This window comes from Rhinopithecus bieti, unplaced genomic scaffold, assembly GCF_001698545.2.
Source record: "Rhinopithecus bieti isolate Rb0 unplaced genomic scaffold, ASM169854v2 scaffold_1306, whole genome shotgun sequence".
Taxonomy (NCBI): Eukaryota; Metazoa; Chordata; class Mammalia; order Primates; family Cercopithecidae; genus Rhinopithecus; species Rhinopithecus bieti.
The window spans coordinates 1,519,876-1,533,497 of NW_016803658.1; the positions used below are offsets into that span (position 1 = coordinate 1,519,876).

At 37.9% G+C, this 13,622-nt stretch overlaps 1 protein-coding gene across 3 annotated transcripts in view; it reads right to left on the minus strand.

Moving 5' to 3' along the window:
- The window catches only part of SEC23A (SEC23 homolog A, COPII component), a 74,296-nt gene that overhangs the window by 16,467 nt on the left and 44,207 nt on the right, over window positions 1-13,622 (minus strand). For all 3 annotated transcript variants that reach the window (XM_017895459.1, XM_017895464.1, XM_017895462.1), the window contains 2 exons: window positions 7,354-7,507; window positions 1,153-1,230 (listed from right to left, as the gene is read on the minus strand). In XM_017895459.1, the coding sequence (XP_017750948.1) occupies window positions 1,153-1,230; window positions 7,354-7,507 (232 nt within the window). The remainder of the gene's footprint in view (window positions 1-1,152; window positions 1,231-7,353; window positions 7,508-13,622) is intronic.

The following is a 13,622-nucleotide window of genomic DNA, read 5'->3' on the forward strand; positions in this document are numbered from 1 at the left end:
AAACAAAAAAACAAAAAACAGAGCAGCTCTGAAAAGAAAGCTGATGCTTTAAACAAAGTTCTCATGGGCAAAATACGAATTTCCACATCTCAATATTAATCATCCTTCCAAGTTAAGCTAAAAGGCCACCTCCTCCTTCAAAAGATATATAAAATCATCCATTTAGAAGGATTCCTTTAAGTTTCCTTTAAATTCTGTATATCTCTCACAGCATTTCTCAGTTTCTGTTCTGTGCTGTTTATGTGTATTTCACATCTCGCCCTTTAGACTAAAAGCTCCTTGCAAGAGGGATCCATCTCAGTCACCTGTATCCTCCTAAAGTTCCTTGCACATAGTACTGTGAACATAGAGACTTAAAAATATCTATCAAATCAACAGGAAGATGGAGGGAGAGATTCCACTGCTCCAGGTGGAAAATATTCTGTAAGGTAAATCAAATTAGTTTCTTTTCTATTTATCTAGTCTGGCCCCATAAAATTGTTCTCAGGTGATGGTACTATACTGTAAGACTAGCTAACTGGTAAAATTACCTCAGATGAAGTCCTTCTGGTACCACTATAATTAGGTCCCCTTATGTCAAATGGAAAACTAACCAGCCTGACACCTAATTCTGTCCACTGCAGGGTTCCAGTGTAAGTCTCTATTCACCACAAATAAATGACTATGTGCAAGGCCAATATAAAAATACTATATACTTTTCACCAATTACTCACAGCACAATATTAATTTCTTAGCTATCTCAAACTTACCTAACAAAAAGAATAACCCAATAAAATAGGTACTATGAAAAGAGTAATAAAAAAGGAAAAATGAGGCTCAATGCTACTGGCCACACAAGAAAAGAATATGGGTCTGGCTGGGTGTGGCAATCTTAGCACTCTGGGAGGCCAAAACAGAAGGACTCCTTGAGGCTAAGAGTTCAAGACCAGGCTGAGCAACATAGCAGGAAACCATCCCTACCAAAAAAAAATTAGCTGGGCATGGTGGTACACACCTGCAGTCCTGACTACTCAGGTAAGCCCCAGAGTTCCAGGTTACAGTGAGCTATGATGGAGCCACTACACTTCAGCTTGGGTGACACAGTGACAGCCTGTCTCTAAAAAAGAAAAAAAAAAAAGAAAAGAAAAGAATACAAATCTTTTACCTACTTACCTGTGGATAAAGGGAGAAAGTTTCTGAAAATCTGAAGGAACTTGGGTCATCTTTATGATATTCTCCAAATTTCTGACACTAAATAAAATAAAATGTGTTAGTAATTTATTTCCTGGAATAAGAGCTAACACTGTTGCCTATAAATATTCTATTTACAAGAAGTTACCAATCATCAGGAAGCAGATACTTGATAAAGGATAAAATCATAGTATTACTTATAGACTTACCAAGAGACAAAACCAAAGAAAAAACATTAAATTTCAGAAACAAACACCACATTGCCCCAATGTAATTAATAACTCACCTTAAAATATTTGGATATTTTTTAACTAAGTGTCTCTCACAACAAATAAAGAGCTCTTAGATAACAACAAAAAAGCTCAACATGTGCCCTGAAACACCAAAAAGGCTGGCACAGTGACTGACGCCTGTAATTCCAGCACTTTGGGAAGCCAAGGCAGGAGGACTGTTTGTGCCTAGGAGTTCGAGATCAGCCTGAACAAAATAGCAAGACTTCCATCTCTATTTAAAAAAAAAAAAAAATTTGGCGAGGCGCAGTGGCTCACACCTGTAATCCCAGCACTTCGGGTGGCCGAGGCAGGCGGATCACAGGGTCAGGAGTCCAAGATCAGCCTGGCCAACATGGTGAAACCCTGTCTCTACTAAAAATACAAAAATAAGCCAGGCATGGTGGTGCACGCCTGTAATCCCAGCTACTTGGGAGGCTGAGGCAAGAGAACTGCTTGAATCCGGGAGGCAGAGGTTGTAGTGAGCCAAGATCGCACCACTGGACTCCAGCCTGGGTGGCAGAGCAAGATTCTATCTCAAAAAAAAAAAAAGTTTTGAGCCAGGTGTAGTGACTCATGCCTATAATCTGAGCACTTTGGGAGGCCAACACAGGAGGATCACTTGAGCCCAGGAGTTTGACACCATCTTGGGCAACACAATGAGATCCTGTCTCTACAAAAAATTTTAAAAATTAGCCAGGCATGGTTGCATATGACTATAGTCCCAGCTACTCAAGAGGCTGTGGTAGAAGGATTGCTTGAGCCTAGGCGGTTGAGGCTACTCTGTAAGCCATGATCGTGCCAACGCAAGCCAGCCTGGGAGACAGAGCAAGATCCTATCTTGAAAAAGAAAAAAACAGTTTTTTTGAACATCTGTAAAATGCTCTAGTATCAACTACTTGAGTCATGAGGAGCAGTCCTTATTTACAACCCAACCAAAACACTAATACCAATGGGAAATAGACTGAAGCATAAAGAAGGTATATCCAAGACCCACTATTTGAGTTATTCAGAAGTAATAAAACTGGGCAGATAAAACAACAGTAATATGATTTTCTTGAGGAAAATAACATCCCTTACAAAAAGGCTAATTCCTTCTCTAATTCAGTAATTATTTATGCATAAAGGCAGCCACATAAAAGGACCCTAGAGGTCAGTGCCTAACCTCTATAAGAAAATGGTCATGACAAAAGTGGTATCTGTAAAAACAGCAAAACTAAAGTGCTTCATCCCATTGGTGCAGCAAGAGAAAACCTGGCTTGCAGGGAAAGTCTCAGTAGTCTTAAGACAGAAGATTTCCTGAGCCAAGTCTGAATAGATGAAATGTTTACCCATGATGGCTAGCAATGCAGCTAAAGGGAGAATACAATTAGTGGTTGAGGAGTAAACCCAAGGTTTCAAAGATGAATCAGCCATTAATTTTAAGTCGTGAAACAGAAAAGGCCAGGAGTCAAAAAGGAAGCCAGGAGCAGTGGCACAGGCCTGTAGTTCCTGCTCCTCAGGAGGCTGAGGTGGGAGGATCACTTGAGCCCAGGAGTTCAAGTCCAGCCTGGGTAAGTAATATGGCAAGACCCCATCTGAAAGGAAGGAAAGGAAGGAAAGGAAGGAAAGGAAGGAAGGAAGGAAGGAAGGAGAACAGATCCCTGAAGCTGGATGCACAATGGATCTGAACAAGAGACTGAGAATAGAGGCAGTAAATCATGTGTGGATACCAATATGTTATGTGATAAATGACTTAGGTGATAACGCACTTTAGTTTCAGTAGCTATTCTAGGAGACTCATTTTCTTGTACTGATAACTTCACTGCTGAATTTTTAGCTATTACAACAACAGCAACACAAATAGAGAAAACATAAATACTGTTTAGGTATTAAAACTTTTATAAGTTTTTTCCTAACAAAAAATCTAGGAAATCATACTAACAAATTTCTTTGCCTCAATTTAGCATAGTAATATAAGTGTTTTCTTTTCCTTGATGACTTACTAGAGTAACTTCAATTAAAAAGAAACATCATTTTTTGTGTACTGTTTTGGAGACAGTGTGCATTAGAGAGCCAAATTGGTGCTGGCACCATATCTGTTTTGGACATCTTTAACATGACAGATAAACCCTTGCTTCCTTCAGTCATTATCATAAAATGGGGTCACAAGACTCATCTGGTCTCTAGCCCCAACTGCCCTGCTGCTGTTGTAAATGCTGCAAAATGCAGAATGTGTAAATTAGAAGTAAAGTACGTTGTGAGGTTTATGTAATTTTGTACTTTTTGCAGTCGTCTCGTTTAATTAATTACTAGGCCCCTCTGTTTTACATTAGTGTTTATGTTTTACAAACATGTCAAACAGTGTGGCAATTTTTGAAACTGAGGTGTGAGACAAAGTCATGGAATCAACCTAAATGCCCACCAATAGATTGGATAAAGAAAATGTGGTACATATACACTACGAAATACTCTGCAGACATAACAAGGAACAAGATTAGCTGGGTGTGGTGGTTCATACCTGTAATCCCAGCACTTGGGAGGCCAAGACAGGCAGATCACTCAAGGCCAAGAGTTCAACACCAGCCTGGCCAACATGGTGAAACACTGTCTCTACTAAAAGTACAAAAAAAAAAAATCACCTGGGTGTGGTGGCGCACACCTGTTATCCCAGCTACTTGGGAGGCTGAGGCAGGAGGATTGCTTGAACCTGGAGGAGGAGGTTGCAGTGAGCCGAGATCGTCCCACTACACTCCAACCTGGGTGACAGGGCGAGACTACGTCTCAAAAAAAAAAAAAATGGAACCAGATCATGTCCTTTGCAGGGACACAGATGTTGGAAACCATTATCCTCAGCAAACTAACACAGGAATAGAAAAGCAAACACCACATGCTCTCACTTACAAGTGGGAGCTGACTGATGAGAACACATGGACACATGAGGGGCAACGACACACATTGGGCACCTGTGGGAAGTGAGGGGAGGGAGAGCATTGGGAAGAATAGCTAATAGATGCTGGCCTATAATACCTGGGTGATGGGATATCTATGCAGTAAACCACCATGGCACAGGTTTACCTATATAAAAAACCTGCACATGCTGCACGTGTATGCCTGAACTTAAAAGTTGAAAAAAAAAAAAAATCTTGAAGTTGAGGTGTGAGATAAAAGATATAAAAGAAAACAATTCTAGACATAAATCTCCAGAGAATCCTGATAATTCTGAAGAATTACAATCATCTGAGTCATTTCAGTGTACTCATGCAACAAGGGAAACACACAAAAAATCCACCTTAACAAGAAAATCAGTGGGTTTTACAGGGGACAGTAATGCAAGTTGTACTATTCAATTTTGTGTCATATGTGACAACCTACAAATTCAGCAATGCCTCTGGCAAAATGGAAAAAGCCCTTTACTACAAATCACAGCCATTTGACTAGCAAAAGGTGATAACTACACCAAGCAGCTTTTAGAATCTCTAAACAAAAAGCATTTGTTGAGACAAAGTCACAATTAGTGAAAAAAACTAAGGAAGCAAGCTATTTCAGAGCACAACTTATTATCTAGAAAAGGAAAAGTCACACAGTTGTTGAGAAAAGAATATTGCCAATATGTAAAATCATAGTAAGTGAAAATGCTCGGACAAGATGCTGTCTGAGGCCAGATGCAGTGGCTCACGCCTGTAATCCCAGCACTTTGGGAGGCCAAGGCAGGTGGACCACCTGAGGTCAGGAGTTCAAGACCAGCCTAGCCAACATGGTGAAATCCATCTCTACTAAAAATACAAAAAATTAGCCAGCATGGTGGTGTGCGCCTGTAATCCCAGCAGCTCCAGAGGCTGAGGCAGGAGAATTGCATGAACCTGGGAGGCAGAGGTGGCAGTGAGCCAAGGCTGCACCATTGCACTCCAGCCTAGACAACAAGAGCCAAACTCCGTCTCAAAAAAAAAAAAAAGATGTAGTCTGAGAAATTGAAAAGGTCCCATTTAAACCAGTACAATAAGTCAAAGCACTGATGACATGTCACATGATGCTGGAGACATCTGTGTATAATAAGCTGAAAAAAACAGATTCTCTACAGATTGACAAATTAACAGGTTTTACTGATATCATGTCAGATTTCTAAATAACAGTGTAATTCAAGGAAAATTTCTGCTACAAAGAGAAACTTTTCTGCCGTCCTAAATAAGCAAGGGTCAAAATACATTTAGTGTTATATCTATCTGGAAACAAAAGATTCACCTTGAAGGAACTGTGTTGGCATTTGTGCTAATAGTGTCCCATCAATAGTGGACCCTGTGAGAGATTTAATCTCTCTTGTTCTTAAGGTAATATTGTCATAAATCTGCTTTTCTCAAAGAGGTACCAGTATAAAAAAACTCTTGGAGGTGAAATGAAAAAAGTTATGAATGATGCCACAAAAACAGCTAGCTTTTTAAAACAAATCTAGTTCACTCAAGAATTTTAAAATTACATGAAAACCTACCCCAACAACACAAAAAACACCAGACACAGAAATTCAATAGCTTAGCAAATAGAGTTCTCAACAGGGTATTTAAGCTAAAGAGTGCATAAAGAAGTACCTTCAAACAATTAATAAGCCAGAGGTTGCTGACTAAAAATGGAGCATTAAGAACTGGGCTTAGCTGGGTGTGGTGGCTCATGCTCGTAAAATCCCAATACTCTGGGAGACCAAGGTGGTAGGGGTACTTGAGCATAGCAGTTTGAGACTACCTTGAGCAAAATAGTGAGACCCAGTCTGTACAAAATTTTTTTAAAATTAGCCAGGTATGGTGATGGTGGCTCATGCCTGTAATCCCAACACTTTGAGAGAATGAGGTGGGAGAGTCACTTAAACCCAGGAGTTTGAGACCTCTCTTAGGCAACATAAGGAGACTCCATCTCTACAAAAAATTTCTCAATTTGCCAGGTGCGGTGGTGTGTGTCTGCAGTCCCAGCTACTCAGGAGGCTGAGGTGGGAGGACCACTTGAGCAGGAGAGGTCAAGGCTATGGTGAGCCATGATCATCTCAATGAACTCCAGCCTGGGTGACAAAGTGAGACCCTGTCTCGGAAGAAAAAAAAGAAAAGGAACTAAGCTTAATAAAGTGCTCTATGTCATAATGCAAGTACAGTAATGGTGTTCCGGCATGTTAAAAACCCAAGTAAATCAACGCTACTAATAACTATTAGTCTGCGCGTTGGTAATCTAGAACCAGATAATACAGACTTGTCTATATTTTGCATGTTAATAAGTATAATTTTTCTACCCTGGTTCATTTCTTTTTTGACACAGGGTCTCACTCTGTTGCCCAGGTTGGAATGATCACAGCTCACTGCAGCCTCAAACCTCCTGGGCTCAAGTGATCCTCCCACCTCAGTCTCTGGAGTAGGTGTGACTATAGGCACACAGCACCACGCCTGGCTGATTTTTTTGTATTTTTTGTAGAGATGGGGGTTTCGCCATGTTGCCCAGGCTGATCTTGAACTCCTGGTCCAAAGTGCTGGGATTACTGCCATTAGCCACCATTCCTGACCTAATTTCTTTTAAAAGATGCATACATAACAGTTCCATTAAAATGAAAGTAAAAAACTAAAGCCACAGCAATGAAGAAATATGTTAAAAGCAATAAAATTGTTACAATAATATAGAATTAAATTTGGAACTAACCTCATTCCAGCCAATAAGAATAGAAAAATAATAGGTTACTAAATTGTCACTCTTAGATTTTAAGGAAAAAAGGCAATCTAGTTTACTGGAAGAGATTACTGAATTCTACTATTCATTACTGTGCTACTGTCTCAGTAATTTGAATAGGATTTTCTCATACAGTATTTCAGATACACTGTTAAGTACTTTGAAAGAGATTATGCAACAAACATTTACTATAAATGAAAGCATACAAATTTAGAAAAGTACAGTGTTTACTTCTTACCAGTCGAATGAGCTGTCTGTCCAGCCACCTAAGCACATCTGGACCTTCTTCTGTTTCTGCTCTATATATTGCTAGTCGAGCCATAAGAATGGCAGCTGCCTCCTGGTCAAAAGATGCAGCAATGTTTTGGATTTGAGTTTGAGCATCTGCCCAGCTAAAGACAGTAAGAAAGCATAGAAATGCTGCTGAATTATTATATCCACAATGTCATAGTTGGCTACCATACAAATTTAAATTTAAAAGATAAAAAATACAAAAAATAATTTTTTTTTTTTTTTTTTTTTTTTTTGAGACAGAATCTCGCTCTGTCGCCCAGGCTGTAGTGCAATGGTGCGATCTTTGCTCACTGCAACATCTGCCTATTGGGTTCAAGCAATTCTCCTCCTTCAACTTCCCAAGTAGCTGGGATTACAGCGCCTGCCACCCATTCCAGTTAATTTTTTTGTATTTTTAGTGAGGCAGGAAATTAAACAAATAAAGAAAAATAAAATTAAAAAGAGAAGGAAACAAGCTTTAGGTGTTAGGCTAACTCATCCCAAAGGCAGTAACGGGCAAAGCCCAGATCCAGGCAAAGTATCGATAACATTATCCAAGAAGCCAGGGCTCAAAGGAATGTGCTCTGGAGACTCTCCCAGCACTCCCTCAAATATAGGAAGAAGAGAAACAAATTTTCCTCTCTCTTATGATATGAGTAAACCTATGAGTTTACAGATTCCTGTTTTCTATAACTAGCAACTTCAAGTAGTCTGTTTTATCTGAGCAACACAGCAGAGGTCACGAGACATGCCTGAGTGGGCCTGGATTGCAACCATCTAGGCGCCATAGCAAAGGTTATGAGATAAGCCCGTGCAAGGCTCTTGAGCAAAGCTAGATAACAGCCATCCAGGCTACATAGCAAGAGTCACTCACAAGCCTGCATTATGAACCTGTCACAGTTTAATTAACTGCCTTTGTTCTGCCTCTGTACATGAGCTTTCACGCCACTACGCTTCACGCCACTATAAGCTTGTTTCAAACTAGTCAACCCCCTTTCAAAAGTGTGTATATAAGCCAAGCCGTGCCTTTGCTTGGGGCCCAGTCTTCGGATGTTAATCCACTGGGTCTAAGTGTACTCAATAAAATCCTCCTGTTCCACCTACTGGTCTCTCCAGTCTCCTGATTCCCGTGATATTAGTAGAGAGGGGGTTTTGCCATGTTCATCAGTTTAGTCTTGAGCTCCTGACCTCAAGTGATCCGCCTACCTAGGCCTCCCAAAGTGCTGGAATAACAGGCATGAGCCACCACGCCCAGCCTACTTTGATATTTCAAAATTCCAATATTACTTAAACAAATTAGCTTTTTTTTTTTGGAGACAAGAGTCTTGCTCTATCACCCAGGCTGAGTGCAGTGGAGGGATCTCAGCTCACTGCAACCTCTGCCTCCTGGGTTCAAGCAATTCTCGTGCCTCAGCCTACCGAGTAGCTGGACTACAAGCTCTGGCTAACTTTTTTGTATTTTAGTAGAGACAGGCTGTCACCATGTTGCCTATGCTGGTCTTCAACTCCTGAGCTCAGGTAATCTACCCACCTGAACGTCCCAAAGTGCTGGGATTACAGGCGTGAGCCACTGCATCAGGCTCAAACTAGCATTTTTTTAAATCACTAATAGCAGTTTTAGTATAGCATTTATTTTCAGAAAAATATAACCAAACCTAAAGAAATCTTCCAAAGTAAGTGTAAAGGCAGCTCTCCAACCACATTCCTTAAAACATTAAGATTTTTTACTAGTCCAGTCAGCATGGTGGCACATATCTATAGTCCCAGTTATTCAGGAAGCTAAGGTGGGAGAATCACTTAAGCCCAGAAGTTTGAGTTCAGCCTGAGAAACAGCAAGACCCTATCTCTAGGCTGGTTGCAGTGGTTCACACCTGTAATTGCAACACTTTGGGAGGCTGAGGCAGGCAGATTGCTTGAGCTCAGGAGTTCAAGATCAGCCTCGGCAACATGGTGAAATTCTGTCTCTACTAAAAATACAAAAATTAGCCAGGCATGGTGGCACATGCCTATAATCCCAGCTACTCTGGAGACGAGAATTGCCTTACCCTGGGAAGCAGAGGCTGCAGTAAGCCAAGATGGCCCCACTGCACTCCAGCTTGGGTGACAGTGCGAAACTGTCTAAAAAAAAAAAAAAAAAAAACTTTAAAGACATAAAATAAGGAAGTTTAAAAAAAAGAGAGATTTTTTTAAGAGACAAGGTCTCACTCTATCACCCAAGTTGGAATGCAGTAGCATGATCATGGTTCCAGTGGCACAATCATGATTCACCTCAAACTCCCGGGCTCCAGCAATCCTCACACTTCCGCCTTCTGAGTATCAGGACTACAGGCGCAGACCGCCATACCCAGCTAATTTAAAACCATTTTTTTAGAGATGAAGGTCTCACTATGTTGCCCAGGTTAGTCTCCAACTCCTGGACTCAAGTGATCTTCCTGCCTCAGCCATCCCAAAGCACTGAGATTATAGGCATGAGTCACCACACTTGGCCAATAAAAGATTTTACGAGTAAAATAATTGCATATATGTGTGTCCCCACACATAGATATGCAAGTCCCTATATCCAACTTTAAAATTTCATTTAATTTTTTAAATTAAATTTTAAAAAATAATTTTGTATTTAAATATAGAAATACAAACTATACAAAAGTAAAAGTTTTCTCTCAACCTAAGTAATTCTTGTTTATTCCACTGGAAAATGAATTAAGTGTCAGAAGTTTCTCATTAGTCTTTCAATCATTAGTGATAAAAATCAAGTAATTAAAATTACTTTGTATTCTTTTATTTCCATGTTAATACACTGCCTAAAACCAACGAAAAGTTAACAAGTAAAAATTTCAGTCTAAGGGAATAATTTGATATTACACATAAAATAGCAGCAATTTATTAAATCCAAATGCTGTATAAATCCAATCTAGTCAAACTGATCCTGGGTAGACTCAGCAATACATTTTATGTTTGTTTGTTTAATATTTCAGATATAGTGACTGGCCAGACATACTTATAGACTTCTTGAAAATAAATGCTGAACCACTTTTACATGTAAGAGTGATCCTAAGGGAATTCAGGCAGTAGCACGTTTAAAACTCTTCTCCCTTCTTTCTGTATTTTTAATTTTCTTTCAATAAGCAAATAATTATTAAATGTTTTGCAGATGGTTGAAACGTGTGAATTATCTCAGTGTGGTAAATAGTAAGAAGCAAAAAAGAACGAGAATGTGTAAAAGAAGACATTAGTAATTTTGAAAGTTATGTTTTAATGCAATTTAAAGACTTCATGATTATACTAATAGTTTGGTTTAGTGTTTTATTAATTATTTTAATTTTAATTTTAAAAATCAAAGAATTAAAAACAACACTGTTTGAATCAGTACTTTCCAAACTTGAATGACCATATTTATTTGCTTTAAACTGAACTATGAAGGTGATTTTTTTTATTCTGAAAATATAATGGTGCAATAGAGGAAATACATTCCAAGTGAACACATGCAAATTTACTACTTATTATTTGTTTAGACATAAATTAAAAGGTATGTTCTTAAAGTCAAGTTTAAAGGGCTTGTTGACATTGTAAAAATCGGTATTCTACATTTCCCATACCCCTTCACCGTGATTCTTACAACTAGTTTAAACCAAAATTCCTGGATCAAAGTTATTTTCTATATGAAAAATAGAGTAACTTTGTCTTCTCAGGAGCCTTTATTTTCATATGGCTTATTCACTTAACAAAAACACTTGTCTAGGCCCCTATAGTCATAGTCCTAGTTTAAAAAAAAACAAAACAAAACAAAAAAAAAACACACAACTACAACAAAAAAAACAAGATGCTCTGATCATTGGAAATGGTTGGGATAAGTTAACTCGAAAAGATGGATGCTTTTGGTAAGAACAATGCTATAAATGGCACCATAACACACATATCTCTCTACAAACAGCCTCATAAATTCTGTGCAAACTGAAAATATATAAGCCCATGATATTTCTCACAAGACAGCAACCTGTCTCTTGAAAGAGTAATCTAACCTTTTAAAACTTTTCATTTTAAAAATATTTCAAACATAAAGACAGTAAGAAGAGTGGAATAAACTCCTATATATCCATCACCTAGATTGATCAATTGTTAGCATTTTAACACATCTGCATTATCATTCTTTCTCTCCATTTATATACACATTTTTTGCTGAACTTTTCTAGATTAAGTTGGAGATATTATGACCTTCTGCCCGAAATACTTCAGTGTCTATCTCCTAAGAACAAAAAATTATCTTATATAGCTCCAATTATTAAATTGGTGAAATCTAACACTGATATAATGTTATTATCATATAGAAAGAGACCATATTCATATTTACCCAATTGTCTAATAATAGCTTCTAAAGCGAAATTTTTCCCTGACATCGCATTTTGTCCAGGATCACACATTGGCATTAGTGGTAATATTTCTTTAGTATCCTTTAATCTGGATCAGTTGCTCAGACTTTGTCTTCCAAGACATTTTTAAGTAGTATAAACCAGTGACTTTGCAAAATGTAAAAACTCCCTCATTTGGTATGTCGTTGTTTCCTTAAACAAATGTTCTGAATGTCAAATTTAATGTGTGCGCACACGTGTCTGTGTGTGCGCGCACACATGTTGAGAGGCATAAATAAACTGAGAAGTTTGCCAAGAATCAGTACTTCCAAGTTCCTTATCTGAAATCTGAACAAATCTAAGGGAAGGTTCAGTTGACATTTTTTCTTCAAATGAATAATGTATCCCCGTGACATTGTTCCAGGACATGAAGTCAAAGCAAGGTAAAAGAACAGGACAGTCAATCTATGTACAACCCTGTGCTAAGTAATAGATCATCCAATACAACTAATACTCAGTTCAAATGTTGTGTTCATGTCCATCACTCACCAAAAGTCTTAAGATTTTCAAGAATGAAGCTAAAGTTTAAGTACAGTTAATGAAAATGAGAGCTACAAATGCCTTCCTTGTCCATTGTCTAGACCATGACTAAACTGGGTAAGTTTACTGATCAACACTTTCCCTATCCAGACAACCAAGTTCAAGACAAATAGAAATAAAGACCAAAGCCTGTTCATTTATAGATTCACCTCATCTAAAAATCTCTTCCCAACTAAACTCATTCCACAATTATTTTCCTTTTGTTTTATACTTCACAAATACATAGAGATACCAAAGTAGCAGCAAAATAATTTATTCCTAATTCTTAATAAAAAGAAGAGTACTAAATTCAATTAAATTTGTTGTCTCTGCAAATCCTGGGCAAAGAGCACATGAACAAATACATGCCTTATTCGGAGAATCTATCACAAAGATAGGAATAAGAAAAGGTATCTGTTGGGCCTTTTATTCCCTTTTGGGGACCCTGCCTATAACAACAAATTAGAAAATGACTATGCTACACAAAATACTACCCTATAATTGAATCTGTTAGATACAGACTTTACCTTTTGTGGTCTCAACAAGTGCTAGTCAAAGTGTGGTATGTGAACCAGTGCCATGAAGTCAATAGAGGAATTGACAATAAATATTTAGAAACTGAGCGACTTCACAGAATAATCTTGTATCTTATTAATCTAATAACATAAAACAGGGAGTTTGTTTTAAATCACTTTTTAAAATTTCATTGTTCTAGTAATTCATTTTTATTGTATTTAATAAAAGCATCTGTACCCGAAGGATTAGGGAAAAAACCACTGTCTGTGGTCCTTTACCACAGACAGTGTGAGGACTACTCTATACCACACCGTCATATAGCAGGAGGCTAAGTATGTTCACGGCTTCTGCATTCATACTCTCCCACAACAGAACCTACTCCACAAAGCAGAAGCTGAGTAATGGCTTAACAGATGAATTAAATGACTAATAAAACTTGAAAAAAATAGCTAAGAATTTTTATCACTAGTTGAAAAGTAATGTGATTAATTAATGTGCTATCATATATATAATGGATTATATATATTATTATTGACTATTATAGGTAAATGTTTGATTTTTCTCCTCTCACAGGAATGAGGTAAATAATATTTTGAAGGGTGTGTCTTAGAAGTACTTTTTTTTTTTTTTTAATTATTATACTTTAAGTTCTAGGGTACATGTGCATAACGTGCAGGTTTATTACATATGTATACTTGTGCCATAGAAGTACTTTTTAAAATTGCTCTTACAGTTCTTAGTAATGAATATTGTAGCAAATAAGCTGGGTTAGAAAGAAATAAATAAAATACTA